General features: G+C 43.5%; 1 protein-coding gene across 2 annotated transcripts in view; it reads left to right on the plus strand.

Annotated features, from left to right (window-relative positions):
* The first annotated feature begins 1,475 nt into the window (after nt 1-1,475).
* Nucleotides 1,476-17,274, plus strand: part of LOC134862234 (collagen alpha-6(VI) chain-like) — a 37,514-nt gene continuing 21,715 nt past the window's right edge. The window contains exons 1-10 of one of the 2 annotated variants that reach the window (XR_010165478.1): nt 1,476-1,587; nt 6,105-6,227; nt 7,517-8,104; nt 8,572-9,129; nt 9,354-9,974; nt 10,748-11,308; nt 12,538-13,089; nt 13,609-14,175; nt 14,958-15,569; nt 16,419-16,765. Coding sequence is in view for 1 of the 2 variants with exons in the window: in XM_063880005.1 (XP_063736075.1) it covers nt 6,119-6,227; nt 7,517-8,104; nt 8,572-9,129; nt 9,354-9,974; nt 10,748-11,308; nt 12,538-13,089; nt 13,609-14,175; nt 14,958-15,569; nt 16,419-16,765 (4,515 nt within the window). In the remaining variant the exon portion in view is untranslated. The remainder of the gene's footprint in view (nt 1,588-6,104; nt 6,228-7,516; nt 8,105-8,571; nt 9,130-9,353; nt 9,975-10,747; nt 11,309-12,537; nt 13,090-13,608; nt 14,176-14,957; nt 15,570-16,418; nt 16,766-17,274) is intronic. The other variant, XM_063880005.1, reaches the window with a different exon arrangement.

Here is a 17,274-nt window from a genome sequence, read left to right on the forward strand (position 1 = left end):
TACCCGTTACAATTCTCAGTAACAGTTACAACACATTTGAAATGATGTGGTGTTTAGTTTCTAAGAACTCACAAACATCGCGAGACATTCCGACACCAGAGAAACAACTGTGCCGGTAGAACAGTAACTCAGTAAGCCTGTTTCCTATTGGTTCAGAGGGCTGCAGGTTCACAGTGCACAGCTGCAGGAACAGATTCAAGATGCAGAGCTGCAGGCTCACAATGCAGAGCTGCAGGAACAGATTCACCATGCAGAGCTGCAGATTCACAATGCAGAGCTGCAGATTCACCATGCAGACCTGCAGGAACAGATTCACCATGCAGAGCTGCAGATTCACCATGCAGAGCTGCAGGAACAGATTCACCATGCAGAGCTGCAGATTCACCATGCAGAGCTGCAGGAACAGATTCAAGATGCAGAGCTGCAGGCTCACCATGCAGAGCTGCAGGCAGAAGCTACAGAAGGTCTTTCTCTCTGGGTCTGCTGCTTGAACCCTGAGACCTTCAGAGACTCGTGGCAGAGTGTTGAAGATCTGCAGCCTCTGTCCTCTGTGGAATCTCCGGCTTTTAGAAAGCTTGTCAGCCAAATCCCCGTTAACACACCAATGACCTGGTGAGCTAACGCTGCATAGAGACTGGTTCCTATCCAGCAGGTCACAGGGCCGTGCAGAGGCTCCACTCACATGTTATTAATGACACACAGAGACGTCACGGTACCGGTATCACATATTATGCAGCCCACTGAAACGGAGCAGGAGTTTAACCTCTAGCTCTTTCCTCATGTTCAGCATGTACTGCCAGATAGAGGGCTTTAATTAATGAGCTGTAGTAAACTACATGTTAGCATTTAAAGCCAAACTTTAGAGGTTATTCTGGTGAGAGTGACTCAGAGTAACTCAGAGTAGTGTAACACATCACAGTTCAGAGACAGTGATGATGTAATGTCCCTTATTACTTTAAGAAGACAGGAATCAGGAACATGTACTGGATTACATTCTGGAAGTAACTTGCCCATCACTGCCGGGGCCCCTACACGCTCTGCGTACTCTGCGTATAGGGAGCGGCGGTCAGGATGTATACATTCACAAAAAGAACAATAAGAATATGACGAAATATAAAATGTGCAGCAAATTTAAGTGTGGAACATCTGTGCCGCTTGAGCTGACAACCAGAAAACATTTATTTCCTCACAACCAGCAGCTGCTCTTCATCAACCCACCCACACACAGACACAGACACAGACACAGACACACACACACACACACACACACACACACACACACACACACACACACACACACACTCATGAGATGGATAGGCTGGTGTCATTGTTGAAAAAACTCAGCTCCATGTAAGTGAAAAATAAATAACATATTTCTGCTGTTGTATCACAACTTTCCTTGGAAATCTTCGTGGGTCCCAAATGAAACCAATCCATCTCTCTTGCAGAATGTGGAGTGAGGTGAAGGAGGTCTTCCTCCTCCTCCTCCTCCTCCTCCTCCTCCTCCCCTTTATCCTCCTCCTGCAGCACCTACAGGACGGAGGACCACTGCCTGTGTTCAGAGGGAGCAGGAGGAGCAGCACGACTGTAAGTGAATTCTCTTTTTCTTTTGTGCTTTGATGGGAAATGTGGTTTCAGTTTGTTGAGTTAAATGTAACATTGCTGTCTCACCTTTACTATTCTGATCTCCTGCTACAACCATCCAGAACTCTCAGATCTTCTGGGATGGGTCAACTTTCTGTCCCCAGACTTAGAACTAAACAAGGAGAAGCAGCGTTCAGTTATCATGCTCCAAATATCTGGAACAAACTCCCCGAACCCTGCAGGTCTGCTGCTACTCTTACTGCTTTTAAATCCAGGCTGAAAACATTTCTTTTTGCTGCTGCTTTTAATCAGCTGTTCTGATCTCACACTGCACTGTGACTTTTACTCTGCACTGTGACTTTTACTCTGCACTGTGACTTTTACTCTGCACTGTGACTTTCATTCTGCACTGTGACTTTCATTCTGCACTGTGACTTTCACTCTGCACTGTGACTTTCATTCTGCACTGTGGCTTTCACTCTGCACTGTGACTTTCACTCTGCACTGTGACTGTTACTCTGCACTGTGACTTTTACTCTGCACTGTGACTTTCATTCTGCACTGTGACTTTCACTCTGCACTGTGACTTTCACTCTGCACTGTGACTTTCACTCTGCACTGTGACTTTCATTCTGCACTGTGACTTTCACTCTGCACTGTGACTTTTACTCTGCACTGTGACTTTCACTCTGCACTGTGACTTTCATTCTGCACTGTGACTTTTACTCTGCACTGTGACTTTCATTCTGCACTGTGACTTTTACTCTGCACTGTGACTTTTACTCTGCACTGTGACTTTTACTCTGCACTGTGACTTTCATTCTGCACTGTGACTTTTACTCTGCACTGTGACTTTTACTCTGCACTGTGACTTTCATTCTGCACTGTGACTTTTACTCTGCACTGTGACTTTTACTCTGCACTGTGACTTTTACTCTGCACTGTGACTTTCATTCTGCACTGTGACTGTCATTCTGCACTGTGACTGTCATTCTGCACTGTGACTTTCATTCTGCACTGTGACTGTCATTCTGCACTGTGACTTTCATTCTGCACTGTGACTGTTATTCTGCACTGTGACTTTTACTCTGCACTGTGACTTTTACTCTGCACTGTGACTTTTACTCTGCACTGTGACTTTCATTCTGCACTGTGACTTTCATTCTGCACTGTGACTTTCATTCTGCACTGTGACTTTCATTCTGCACTGTGACTTTCACTCTGCACTGTGACTTTTACTCTGCACTGTGACTGTTACTCTGCACTGTGACTGTCATTCTGCACTGTGACTTTCATTCTGCACTGTGACTTTCATTCTGCACTGTGACTTTCACTCTGCACTGTGACTTTTACTCTGCACTGTGACTTTCATTCTGCACTGTGACTTTCATTCTGCACTGTGACTTTCATTCTGCACTGTGACTTTTACTCTGCACTGTGACTTTCATTCTGCACTGTGACTTTCACTCTGCACTGTGACTTTTACTCTGCACTGTGACTGTTACTCTGCACTGTGACTGTCATTCTGCACTGTGACTTTCATTCTGCACTGTGACTTTTACTCTGCACTGTGACTTTCATTCTGCACTGTGACTTTCACTCTGCACTGTGACTTTTACTCTGCACTGTGACTTTTACTCTGCACTGTGACTTTCACTCTGCACTGTGACTTTTACTCTGCACTGTGACTTTCATTCTGCACTGTGACTTTCACTCTGCACTGTGACTTTTACTCTGCACTGTGACTTTCATTCTGCACTGTGACTTTCATTCTGCACTGTGACTGTCATTCTGCACTGTGACTTTTACTCTGCACTGTGACTTTCATTCTGCACTGTGACTTTCATTCTGCACTGTGACTTTCATTCTGCACTGTGACTTTCATTCTGCACTGTGACTTTCACTCTGCACTGTGACTGTCATTCTGCACTGTGACTGTCATTCTGCACTGTGACTTTCATTCTGCACTGTGACTGTTATTCTGCACTGTGACTTTCATTCTGCACTGTGACTTTTACTCTGCACTGTGACTTTCACTCTGCACTGTGACTGTCATTCTGCACTGTGACTGTCATTCTGCACTGTGACTTTCATTCTGCACTGTGACTGTTATTCTGCACTGTGACTTTCATTCTGCACTGTGACTTTTACTCTGCACTGTGACTTTCATTCTGCACTGTGACTTTCATTCTTGTATTTTATTCCTGTTGTGTTTATTTCATTATCTTGAATGTCTGTTTTTAAAGGCCTTTCTCTAATGTGTTTCTGCTGCATTATTTCTTAATGCTCTTAAAGCACTTTGAATTGCCTTGTGTTGAAAGGTGCTCTATAAATAAACTTGCCTTGCCTTGACCTGCAGAACAAAAGGTGCTGATGAAGGGTGTCTTTAAGGGCTCATTAATGTAAGGGAAGGGATACTTGAAGGATGTTGAGCATGGATGAGAATGTGTTGAGAGTGACTGCATGGTGGGCAGCAGACATATTATAATCCTGTATCTTATTCTTTCTGCCTAAAAGATAGCCGTGCTACTTACCCACTTTTCTAAGAGACTCACTTAGCCGTTTTCACGCAAATGCAAAAAGCTGCCGACTTTTCCCCCATAGGAATGAATGGGAAATCTAACAGAGCTCATAATCACCACACTTTGCGGTCACACTGCTTCGTCATACTTTAACGGAGAAACAAGATTTGAAGTGTGAGCAGCTCTCCAGAGTCTCCACTTTATTGGAGGGTTTCTCGATAGATGGAATGGTTTTCCTAAAGTCACAGTTGAAGTGTTGTGGAGTTTTCAGAGCGTTTCAGATCTTAGGATGACTGTGTACATCATCACTCAGCTTGTAGAGCAAGGGTGTCCAAACTACGGCCCGGGGGCCAAATGAGCCTGCAGGCCATATTGAATCGGCCCTCAGCACATTCTAAAAGCATAATGAAATACGGCCCACAAATCAAACTTCTGCTGCTCTTATATTTTACTTCTCAGGTATATGTTCAGATATATTAATGAGCCCAATTTAAAATAAAGTCAGTCATTTAGAATCTAAAACATTCTCTAACAAATCTGAGTTGATTTAAACCCAGTAACTTATTTCTATAACCAGCTGGAGATGTGACCTTCATGTTCCCTCTGATTATCAGCACTCTGAGGCTCTGTTTTAAGGGATGAGCTGCAACAGAATAAATGAACCCTGAAGACAGATGGGATGTGGGCTGTTCTTTCTGAAACCCTTTTCCCCTACATTTGATTTGTTTTGCTAACTTGTAACTTATGAGGCAGTATTCTCCTCTATCAGGGGCCCAGCTCTCCGTATATTTTCTGTATGTGGCCCTCGGTGAAAAAAGTATGGACACCCCTGGTGTAGAGGGTCTGTCAAATCTGCTGGAAAAACCCTGCTCTAAATCCCATAATATTCACTCTTTTCACATCATTTTAAATGATTTCAGAAGCCAAGTTAGTCAGCATTGTCTCGATGTCTTCATTATAGCTAACCGACTTACAAATCTGGCCCATAATAGTCCTTGAGTGACAAAAACTCCAGCTGCTCCGGCCATTGACGCCCATGTTAAATCCCTGCAACATCCTACAGATCTACTCCAAATACGTTTTTAGTTTTGATTGTTTGTCACCAGCTAATTAATTTGCACTGTATTGGGATTAATTGTTGTGCTGACATTTTAAAAACCCTAATTATAACTTGCAAATGACACTTTTGTAAATATCAAAATGTTTGTAATCCATCAAATGAATTATCTTGTACTCTTGTTTTTTACTTACTTGCATCCAAATGTTAGGAATTTGCTAGGGCAAAGGGGAAAAACAGCCCCTACAAATCTCAGAATGCCTTAAAACGACGTTCAAGCTGCAGAAATTTTGAAGAACAAAATATGTATTAACCAATAATGCTACGCTAACTCTTGCATAGTGTCAAGGGTCATTGAAGATAATCCAGAGCTGTAGACTAACCTCCCCTTGGAACAGCAGCATCTGTATTCTCTCATGTTCGAACAACTTGATGACTACTGTGGGCCTTTTAATCTGCTCTGATTTCACATTAAAGACAGAAGCTTGTTGCACCAGTTACTCTCCTTTAAATGAGCCGATGGAGGCCAAAGTTGACCCTTTCTGTTCCATGTCTCACACTGAGATGGAAAACCCTCAAAGTCCACATGGTACACATATCTGTTTGAAACCTTATTTTATGTAAATAAGTATTTCTTTCTGATGTGAACATTAACTGTCCAATTTGAAACAAAGTTTCCAAGAATCTCCTCAAATATTTGGTATATTTTCTGTTTTAGTAAGCTGGTCCAGAGCAACATGCTGAAGAGATTAAAACACACTTAACGACATTCCTCTTACTCACTGATGTTTGGCGGACCTACAGTTCTACCCAATGCAATGTTTCTTTGTGTATTTCTGGAACATATTAAGTGTGATTTAAAAAGTTCATACTTTGTTTTAAGTAAAGCTGAAGATTCTGTTCCACACTTCTGAAACACCTCTGGTATGTTTCTGTTGTAGGAAGGGAGGCACCCATGAGGCGTACCAGCATGAAGGGAGGAACGAGTGTATTCGTCGGCGTCATCGTAGCAGCGTATTTCTCCGGCATCGCTGCTCAGATGACAGCTGGGTCTTCAAACACAGGTTGGCTTTTTTAAATAAGCTTTAAAAAGAGAGATTCATGACATGTTTCTATTTTGTAAGTGACGTTAAGCGTTTGAATCGTAAATCAAAGCTTATTTCGTCAGTCATTTTTCCAGAAATATGGATCTAACGACGTTTGAAATAACACTACAGTCTGTCTGTGAAACGCTTTAAGGCTCGGGAAACATGATCTTTGGAAACATCTGCAGACACAAAGACATTATGCATGCTTGAGACTTTCTAGGAAATGAAGGCAATGTGTGAGAGCTAAAAGCTCTGACTTGCATCCTGATCTGATCCCAATCTGATCGTCTGATTGGCTCGCCCCTCACTAATGAGGATCTTCGATTCAAACTTTGTGTGTATGGGGGGCTCAGGGATGTGACAAAAACCGATACTGCCAAAAGGTACAGTACTGGTCTTTCTACAGGCTCCCAGTAGTCGGGATGAAGACTAACAGAGTCTCCGGGATGAAAGAAAAGATGTTGACCTTTAAATTCACTGTTGATGGACACCCTATTATTCCTTTGATATTGCTGATAATGCCGAGGTGCCCTTGAGCAAGGCCCCGAACCCCAAACTCGCTTGGGCACCTCTCCAGATGCATGTGAATGTGTGTCAAAACGGTGTGTGTAGTAGAAAATGCATGTACGTGTGCACCTACCTGTATGGTTAATGTATACGCATGTAAAACAGAGTGAACACTGAATTTCCCCCTAGTGGTGTTAAAAGGTTCATCTTCCTCTCATCAAACATTGTGAGGAGAAATCTGCAGGTACAGAGCTAGGTAATGTTAGCTGTTAGCCGTTAGCTGTTAGCAGCCTGTGGGCAGCACAGCCCTGCTTGTTTATATAACATGTACAGCACACACAAAACTGAACCTCTGCATTGAAGCCGTCCTAGTACAAGAAGCAGTGGATCTGCGCCCGGGGGGTTCTGTGCCTCGGCAGTGATCAGGAGGTGAACTGGCACCTCTCCAGTCCGAATAAAGTACATCTTATCTTATAAGGGGCGTGAACCGGCAACCCTTTCATTTAAAAGACCAAGTCCCCACAGACTGCGCCACTACCTCCAAACCGAGCTAATGGCTAACAGCTAATGTTAACAGAGCTCAATCAATTCATTAAGCCGGGAAGGGAAACCCCCCAAAGCTTGATAAGGCCTCTGTAACCAATTTTTCTTCAGTGATTATAAAGATGTTGATTCATTTTTGATTTCTAAAATATGATTATATTTGTATTTATTGCTGCAGTGATGCAAGAAGTTCACTTTTTCTCCCCCCTGTCCAGTGTGTGAAAATGCCACCTTGGCCGACATCGTCTTCCTGGTGGACGGCTCCTCCAGCATCGAGAGGACAAACTTTGTGAAGATCAAAGGTTTTTTAAGCAGCGTCATCAAGGCCCTCGCGATCGGCCGGAACAAGGTTCGTATCGGCCTGGCTCAGTACAGCGAGGAAACTTACCAGGAGTTCCTGCTGAAGGATCACATGGACAAGACATCCCTGCTGGAGGCTGTTAAAAGAATTCCCAAACGAAAAGGAGGCACGGAAACAGGCAAGGCCATCGACTTCCTCCGGACGCAGTATTTCACGGAGGAAGCAGGGAGCAGAGCCGGCCAAAGGGTGCCTCAGATCGCTGTGGTTATCACGGATGGAGATTCCACGGACGATGTGACAGCACCCGCCCAGCGCCTGAGGCAGCATGGGGTCATCGTGTTTGGCATCGGGGTGGGAGCAGCCAACCTGCAGGAGCTCCAGTCCATCGCCAACCGTCCTCCAGAGCACTTCCTGTCCTCCATCAGTAACTACGCAGCTCTGCAGACACTGAAAGACAGTCTGCTGAAAACTGTGTGCATTGTTGCTGAGGATCAGAAGCAAGGTAAGGCAAAGGATTGGCGAAAACATCCTATAATAGTCCATTTCTTTGCAGTAAAGTCTATTTTTTATATGTTTACTGCTGTTGCAATCTGCAGTCCTTTTTGGTTACCAGTTTTTATAAAGTTAGAGGTGTTTATTGCTTAAGAAACACGTAGAAAGACAAAGTACACCTGTTCCCAATAGCTCATTCAATGGCTGCAATCAAAGCGTGGCTAGACATGATGGATGTGCAAAGGGGGAATGGGAATTGATGGCCTTATTCCTGCTTGTATATGGGTACGATATGAGAGCTGGGAAAGATACAAAGTCAGCTTAGCAATGTCAAAATTGCTGGACAACAACATTTTTAGTGAGCCCCCTCGAGAATAAAGATCTGTAAGGCTGATTTATTGGACAAACTAGCCATACACTTTGGAGAATACTTGACTGTACTGTAAGAAAAAGTAATAACGTTTTCTCTTTCTCCAGCATTGACAGACAGGTATGCAGATATCTTCTTCCTGGTGGACAGTGGCATGGATAAAAAGTTGTTCCCGGAGTTCATATCTGACATGGTTAAATTGATCGATCATCTCAATGCCACAGCGTCTACCTACCGCATTGGTTTGGCGCAGTACGGTGAAGACACCAAGATCGAATTCCAACTTAACACATTTAAAACGAAACAGAAAACCATCGAGGCTGTCAATCGTTTCCGCCTGCGCCCACCACCCAGCAAACCAACTAACCTGGGCAGTGCCCTGAGGTACGCCAATGCTCAGTTTTTTGGCCACGGGGCTGGGGGCCGTCTGCAGCATGGCTCCCGACAGTATCTGGTTGTTGTGAGTGCAAAAGACTCCAAGGACTCTGTGTATAGGGACGCTGAAGTGATCAAATCCTCGGGGGTAACTCTTATAGGAATGAGTGCAGGTGCAAGTATGGAAGCAATCGAATCATTTGTCAGCACTGGCTACGCATATAATACTTCCAAAGTGTTTATTTTGAAGGATGTCATCTTGACCGAGAAAAAGGACATCGTTGCTGAAGGTGAGAATCCCATCCATCTTACTCGTTGTTTTCCATGTTTTTCAGTTAGTAGAAGAGGACAATGTTCAGCTACAAAACCAGAGCATTCTTAGTTTCATTGAAATCTCTTTTAATCGCAGAACACCAACATTATGCGTACTGCTTTTACCTACATTTCAACGTTACCTGTAATAAATTCCTTGGCAGCAGATGACTCAAGTTAAAAAATCTCACTCCTTTCACAGAATGCATTGGAGCCAATGTGGCAGACATCGTGTTCATCGTTGATGAGTCCTCAAGCATTGGAAATGAAAACTTTCGGCTCATGCGCAATTTCCTCCACTCGATCGTGAGCAGCTTGGATGTAAGTCCGACGAGAGTCCGGGTGGGCATCGTCACATACAACAATATAACCACACCACGGGTCTATCTCGACTCTTTCAACCACAAGGACGAATTGCTGAACTACATCAAGATCCTGCCTTACAATGGAGGTAGTACGAAGACTGGAGGGGCCCTGAAGTTTACTCTGGACAACGTCTTAATTAAGGGAAAGGGCTGCAGGAAAGAGAAAGGTGTCCAACAGGTGGCGGTGGTCATCACTGACGGTGAATCCCAGGATAACGTGGGCGAAGAGGCAATTATTCTGCGTCGAGCCGGCGTCACCATTTACGCTGTAGGAATAGAAAATGCCAGCGAGACCCAACTGCTGGAAATGGCTTCACACCCTCCTGATCAGCATGTTTTCTCTCTGAAAAGTTTCACCGAGCTGAAGCCCCTGAAGCAGAGCCTGCAGAAAACCCTGTGCAAAAACATAATTGATGAAGCAGTCACAAAAAAATTGAGGACTTCAGAAACCAAAGAAGGTTTGTAACTGTTTTCTATTTGGGAGTGGTGGAAAGTAAATAAGTAACTTAAGGAGGGCACGGGACTTCACTCGAGTTAGATCATTATATACTACCTTATCGTTCTTACAAACTACGATTTAGAACCAAATGTACCTTTTATTCCACTACAGTTATTCAACATGACTGACGAAACAGTCAAATGGTTACTAGTTTCTTGCCGTTTTGTATGAAAATACAAGTTATAAATAAACACATGAACTATGACGCACTTTTATGGCTTAAGATCGCTCCCAGTAAAAACAGTAATTATCTCCACCTTTACCAGCAGCAAGTTCAAATGAAGCCACATTCCATTCCGTTTGATGAGTAGTTTCGGTACTTTGATTATGTGTTGATGATAGTACAACTTGTATTTGGGTAAAACAATCTGTAGTTTAAAAAAAATGTGTCTCACAGGAAATACCCTAAACACAAAGAGTGAACTTTAAAGAGTTAATTAGCATTTATGTTGAAGACAAATTACAAGTTAAATTAGGGGGGGCTTTGGGGATCAATAAGTCATTTTGACTTAACCTGAACAAAGAGTTCCCCTAATGAACAGCGAAAGCCAGAAATCTCCAAGGTGCATTTGATTTGTTGTTGCTATGGGGAATTAAAATGGTACTTTCCTCTTGAAAAGCCATCTTTGTATTCAGTTTAACTCAAATATTTCCAAGTAAATGTTCAGTTCTAACCTTCCTCTATCCGACTATGTGAAATAACAATGTCCTGTTGTTGCTTTTCCGCTTTAGCTTGTGAAAGAACCAGTGAAGCAGACATCTTCTTCCTTATGGATGACTCAGGAAGCATTAATTACCCAGACTTCGAAGACATGAAGAACTTCGCCATCGCGTTTCTACAAACCTTCCAAATTGGGCCAGAACATGTCCGTATTGGACTTGTAAAATATGCTGATTTCCCAACTAAGGAATTTGATTTGACAACCTACTCTGATGCCGAGTCATTAGTGAAAGCCATCAAAGATATAGATCGTGCTGGAGGTGGGACGATGACTGGAAAAGCGCTGACATCCATGGGCCAACACTTTGATCAAGCGGCGACCACACGTGATCATCAAGTCTCAAAGTACCTGATTGTCATCACAGATGGAAAGTCCACTGACGAGGTGAAAACTCCTGCAGAAGAACTGAGGAAGCAGGGAATTATTATCTACGCCATTGGGGTGAAAGATTCAGACCAAAGTCAGCTGAAAGAGATTGCAGGAGACCCCAAGAAGACGGTCTTTGTCCATAATTTTGATTCTTTGAAATCCATCAAAAATGACATCACCTCAGATATCTGTTCTGACAATGGTAAGGAACCTTTATTTTTAAATGGACTTTAATCAAGCATTTTCTTAATGGAAAAGGGAAGTGACACTAGGGCTTTTCACAAGCGTAATATCGTGCACTGCTTTGAGACATAACTAAGGTTACCGGTATGTTGTGTTGTTCACTTTACATCAAGAGAAGGAGGAACATATTATTGCTTTAAGGCGACCCCTGCATGTTCAATCAAGACGCCGTGACTAGTATCGATATAAAGGCAGCACGGAGAGTACCGAACAGTGGAGACGCTTTTCATACCTCAGAATTGGCAGCTAAAAAGAATTGTAAAAGTTACGTTTGTAGAGGACGTTAGAATATATCATCAGTGTCCGACTTACAATGATGACTGTGTGTTGGTACATTTCAATGATCAAAGACCTTTCAACTTCTAAAACCTTCTGATGCTCACCTAGCGCGAGGTTCAGTGTCTTTTGAATCCTAGAGGGTAGTGGTGGAGGTAAAGAGCAAAACAGAAATAGAAAAGACAAGTAAGGGCAAGTAATTCATCGAAAATGATGGGATGTAGGGATACAGGAGGTATGGATGAATGGAATAGTGGATGTAGGGATAAGGGAGGTAGTGATGTTGGGATACAGGATGTAGGGATAAGGGGGGTAGTGATGATGGGATACAGGAGGTAGGGATAAGGGAGGTAGAAGGGAGGTAGTGATGTTGGGATACAGGAGGTAGGGATAAGGGAGGTAGGGATAAGGGAGGTAGTGATGTTGGGATACAGGAGGTAGGGATAAGGAGGTAGTGATGATGGGATACAGGAGGTAGGGATAAGGAGGTAGTGATGATGGGATACAGGAGGTAGGGATAAGGGAGGTAGGATGATGGGATACAGGAGGTAGGGATAAGGGAGGTAGTGATGATGGGATACAAGAGGTAGGGATGAATGGAATGGTGGATGTAGGGATAAGGGAGGTAGTGATGAAGGGGTGGTGGGAATGGTGGATGTGGGGATAAGGGAGGTAGGGATGAATGGAATGATGGATGTAGGGATGAAACAATGAAGGGTTTGTTGGGGAGCGGGATGAAGGGGTTTGGCTAGGGTTGAGGTAGAAAGGAGAATTTATGAGTGGAAGGGAGAGGGCGCGTGGGTTGACAGAATGAAGACAAACAGAGGCCGGATGTGTTGAACGCATATTGAAGCGTGTCCCTGGTCCTTGAACCTAAGTCCGCATTAACATTTCTGTGTTCTGTGTCGACAGCTTGCAGAGACACACAGGGCGACATCTTTTTCCTCACTGACAGCTCCGAGAGCATCTCGAAGGACCACTTTCAGACAATGAAAGACTTCATGAAATCTGTCATCAGCAAGTCGGCCATCGGGAAGAACAAGGTCCACGTCGGTGTCATGCAGTTCAGTACCAGCTACAATCTGGAGTTTGCCCTTGACAAACACTACAGCATAGCTAACATTTCGAGCGCCATTGATAATATGGAGCAGATGAATGAAGGTACGCACACAGGAAAGGCCATCAAAGAGGTTTCCAGGTATTTCGATGCGGCCCAAGGAGGGCGTCCTGAAATTAGTCAGAGGCTGATAGTGATTACAGACGGAGAGGCCAAAGATGAAGTCAGGGGTCCCGCTGAGGCTCTGAGGAAAAAAGGAGTGGTGATCTACGCCATCGGAGTGAAGGATCACAACCGCACCCAGCTGCTGGAGATCAGCGGTTCTTCTGACAGGGTTTATTCTGAGAAGAACTTTGATGCGCTGAAAGACTTGGACAGCCAGGTTTCCTTGAAGATTTGTGAGAAAGGTAAGAGCAGGACAAGAGAAACCAACAAAAGCAACTGGAGTAGAGCAGAGGTGGAGGAAGTACTCAGACGGTTTACTTAAGTAATAACATAAATACAAGGGTCTTTAAATACCCACTTTCTGAATTGAGAATGCTGCTTCATCAGAAGTACTGACAATAAAATGAAATGCAAATATAAGTACAACAAATACAGAGTAGTTCAAATAGAAGTACAATACTGGAGTAAATGTACTAACTGTGACATTCCACCATTGGCAACAAGAGCTTGAATTTCTCAATCCTTTTCCATTTTATAGTTTGTTTACTGAAATCAATCGAAGTTTAATAAAATGCGATAAAAGGTCATGGACATGTCTACCGTACTCACTGAGGTGAAGCTTATTTTATGTAACCATCTTTACTCTCAATCAGTTGTAAATGTAAGGCATTGATTTTTTTACATAATAATTACCAATCAATTTCTCTGCTAACCTCTCCCTTTCCTCCCTTTCCTCCCTTTCCTCCTTTCTTTTAAACCAGAATGTCAAATGGAGACAGCCGACATTATATTCCTGGTGGACAGCTCCCAAAGCATATCTCAAACACAGTATGAAAGCATGCGGAACTTTATGGCATCAATAGTGAACCAAACCCAAGTTGGCCCGCTCTTCACTCATTTTGGGTTTATTTCCTACTCCGAAGAACCCCAGGTCCATTTTAAACTGAACGCCTACTCCTCCAAACAGAAAGTTCTCTCAGCGATACCAACTGAGATGCCATTACAAGGACGCACCTTCACAGGGAAAGCCTTGAACTATTCTCTAGAGTACTTTAATGCTCAACATGGAGGCCGGAAGGTGCCACAGATTCTCATGGTGATCACAAATGGAGCTGCGACCATATCTTCCAACCTAAAGGGTCCGGCTGATAAACTGCGAGAACATGGGGTCACGGTCATCAGTGTCGGAGTGAAAGAAGCCGTTGAGAAAGAGCTGTTGACTATTGCTGGTGGCGACAACTCCAACGTTTTCTTCGTGGACAACTTTAAGGCCCTAGAAACTCTGTACAACAATATGTCTTCTGTCCTCTGCAAAGAGACAAAACAAAGTGAGCACAACTCAGGGCATCCGTCGTGGTACAGATCTTCCCAGCTAAGATGTTAAGTTTCTGCCAAAAGATCCACTAAAGGATTCAATTCTTCTAGAGATGTACATTAATAATTCAGGGGCTCAGTGTTCTAATTGTATTCAATTAGTTCAATTAGCCCTTCAACTTTCTTGTAGACAGCAGTATTCCTTCCGTCAGTAAGAATTGTAGATCTTCACAGCCAGTAACCGTGGAAGGGGTGTCAAATATTCATCATTTTTAAACAAACCTTAAAATAAACATAAGGTCCTTTTGGTATGATGGTTCATAAATGTATGAATGTGTAGTTTAGTATTTATGTTTGGTAACTCTATGCACTTCTGTACAACACAACAGGCATTGTTCTTGATTGATTTAGCACAGCTAGCTCTTCAGTATTTGAGCAAAGCAAGGGAAGAAGGAAAATGATAGATCACTTGCAGATCACAATGTACAGGTAGATCCGTCACATTTGGTTCCTCCCTCAAAAAATGGCTGCTTGTGCCATTAAGGAGTAAGAATAACAGAGCAGAATATCCCTAACAGTCTTCCCGCTGGTGAACATTCCCAATGGGGTCTATTTGAATGCATGCCTCATCTGTCAGACTTCAAACTGTAAATAAGGAAGTGAGGGGTTTGGGGAGGCCAAACAAATGATGCTTCACTGATTCTTTGTACTTTTGTAATCTCCATTTCATTTCATCAATTCATATTTCCATTTCTGTCATATTGACTGATAACTTCCTCTTGCTTTGCTTTGCCAGAATGTAAGAAGGCCGACCTCATCTTCCTACTCGATCAGTCGAGCAGCATCAATTTAGACCAACACAAAATTATGAAAAACTTCACGGCAAACGTAGTGAACAGCTTTGACATCAGTGAAAAGTGGATTCATGTTGGACTCGCACAGTTCAGCAATGAGCCTAAGGATGAGTTTAACCTCAACAACTACTTTAAGAAGGAGGATTTGACCAAACACATCCAAGGCTTGAATTACACTGGTGGAGACACGAACATCGGACGTGCCTTGGATCACATTATGGAATACTTTCAGGAGTTTCGGGGCAGTCGTAGCGGGGTCCCCAAGACCATGGTGTTGATCTCAGACGGCGAGTCTCATGATGAGGTGGAGGATGCAGCTGACCGTCTCAGGGATATGAACATCACGTTGTTAGCCATCGGCGTTGGGGACGTTCACGAACTGCAGCTCTTGCAGATCACCGGCACCCCGGAGAGGCTGTTTAGTGTGCACAACTTCAACGAATTGGCAAATATCAAGCAAGGTGTGGTCGACGTCATATGCGATGGTCAAGATCCACCACCATCACCCCCACCCTCACCCTCACCCCGTCCCCCAACCCCTCGCCCCCCAGGCAGTAAGTTGACAAGTGTATCCCTGCATATCAGTAGCTGTGTTTCCATTCAAATGTTGCAAAATTAATTTGGGTGCTTCTCTATCAACTGGTTTGTAGCGAATACAGTGGGGTTAGTTTGGTCACGGCATAGGATACGCATCGCTGTGACCTCGCAGTAAACTAACCAGCAGAAGAAGAGTTTGCATTCTGGAAACTCTCCACAGGCCATCAGACTATTGAACACCTGAGCTTTTCATTTTTTCATCCCCTTTTTCCCTATTTTTATCTGAATTGTTGCTTTTTTATTTCTGTATGTCTTGTACTTGTACTGTTGAGGAACCCGCGACCTAAGTTGCATTCATGGCATACCTCCCCCGTAGTTTTGATATGTTGCGTTAAACCAGGTCTTGGTGATCTGACGATTTGAATTCAGGAATATGTTTCTATTGGGCAACTGTGTTGTTCTTTTACTTCAGCTAGTATAGAGTGGTGCAGGAATGAGACCTAAAACCATGAAACTAAATAGCATTTTATTCCTTCCTGTCCCCTGGTCGATGGTTTCCTGAATGTGTTTTTAGTTGACCTGAAATAAAGTCTTTGGTTAACAAAAGCTGAAGAGATTTGACCGTTTTGCTTTCAGTGAATACCCCACTGCTGGATTCAAACACAGCGGTCGCCATGTGTCATGCTGTTTGGAGACTAAGACAAGCAGTCATGGGAATATCCATATCACCCAAAAACCCTTAGCTTAAGAAGTTTTTTGAGATGGGGGAAGTTTTAATCAAATATTGCTGCTTTCAGACAGACAGACGCTCCTCTTATTTCCCACCATATTCCTCTGTGTGAAATACATCTTTCCCTTTGCTTCAGAGTGCAGCATCGATATCGCCATGGGATTCGATATTTCTGATAGAACAGGAGGTGAGAGGCTGGTCAGCGGTCACAAACAGCTCCAGAACTTCCTGCCGGAAATCACCAGTTACGTGTCTTCAGTGAAAACCCTGTGTTGCGTCGGCCCTGATCCTATCCAGCCCAACATTGCCTTCCAAGTGCTGGGTGGTGACGGGCGTTTCTTGTACGATACAGACTTTGAAGCCTACAGCAAGGACGTGGTGGACAAAGTCATGAACGTGCAGATGTCAGGGCCTACCTACTTCAAGACTGCCATGCTTAACTCCTTCAAGCAGAGGTTTTTAAAGTCCAAAGCTGATGTGAAGGTGATGGAAAGCTGCCAACCCTTCACGCATTGCCTCCGCCAAGACAGATATCTTCAGTTTGGTTTAGGGACATGTTTACAGGGAAACTTCAGGGCGCAATCTTTTTGAAACTCTGTGGAAGTGTGTATGAAACGGGGCAGAACACATTTATTTTGTGTGGATCCAAATGCGAATTCAAACCATATTTCAGCTTTTGCTAACATTGTAAGAGGATTTATTTGGCCTTGGCAGATGTCTGCTTGTCTTGTAGTTTGTAATGAAACGATCAGTCTTTAGCTTCAGTGTATGCTGCCAAGATGTGCTAATTTGCAGTCAATACAAAGTGAAGCTGTGACTGAGGTGAACGGCATTAGTTCAGTGGGTATTTAGCAATAAACGCATTGGACTTATGGACCCTTTTTGACCTAATGATGGTGCTTGATAAGAAGTGAGAGCAGATAGAAAGAAGTCAAATGTTAAGGTGTGATTGTGTGAATTAGCAGATCTGTCAGGATGAGGTGAATCTGTGC

This window comes from Eleginops maclovinus, chromosome 3 (genome assembly GCF_036324505.1).
Source record: "Eleginops maclovinus isolate JMC-PN-2008 ecotype Puerto Natales chromosome 3, JC_Emac_rtc_rv5, whole genome shotgun sequence".
NCBI classification, from domain to species: Eukaryota; Metazoa; Chordata; class Actinopteri; order Perciformes; family Eleginopidae; genus Eleginops; species Eleginops maclovinus.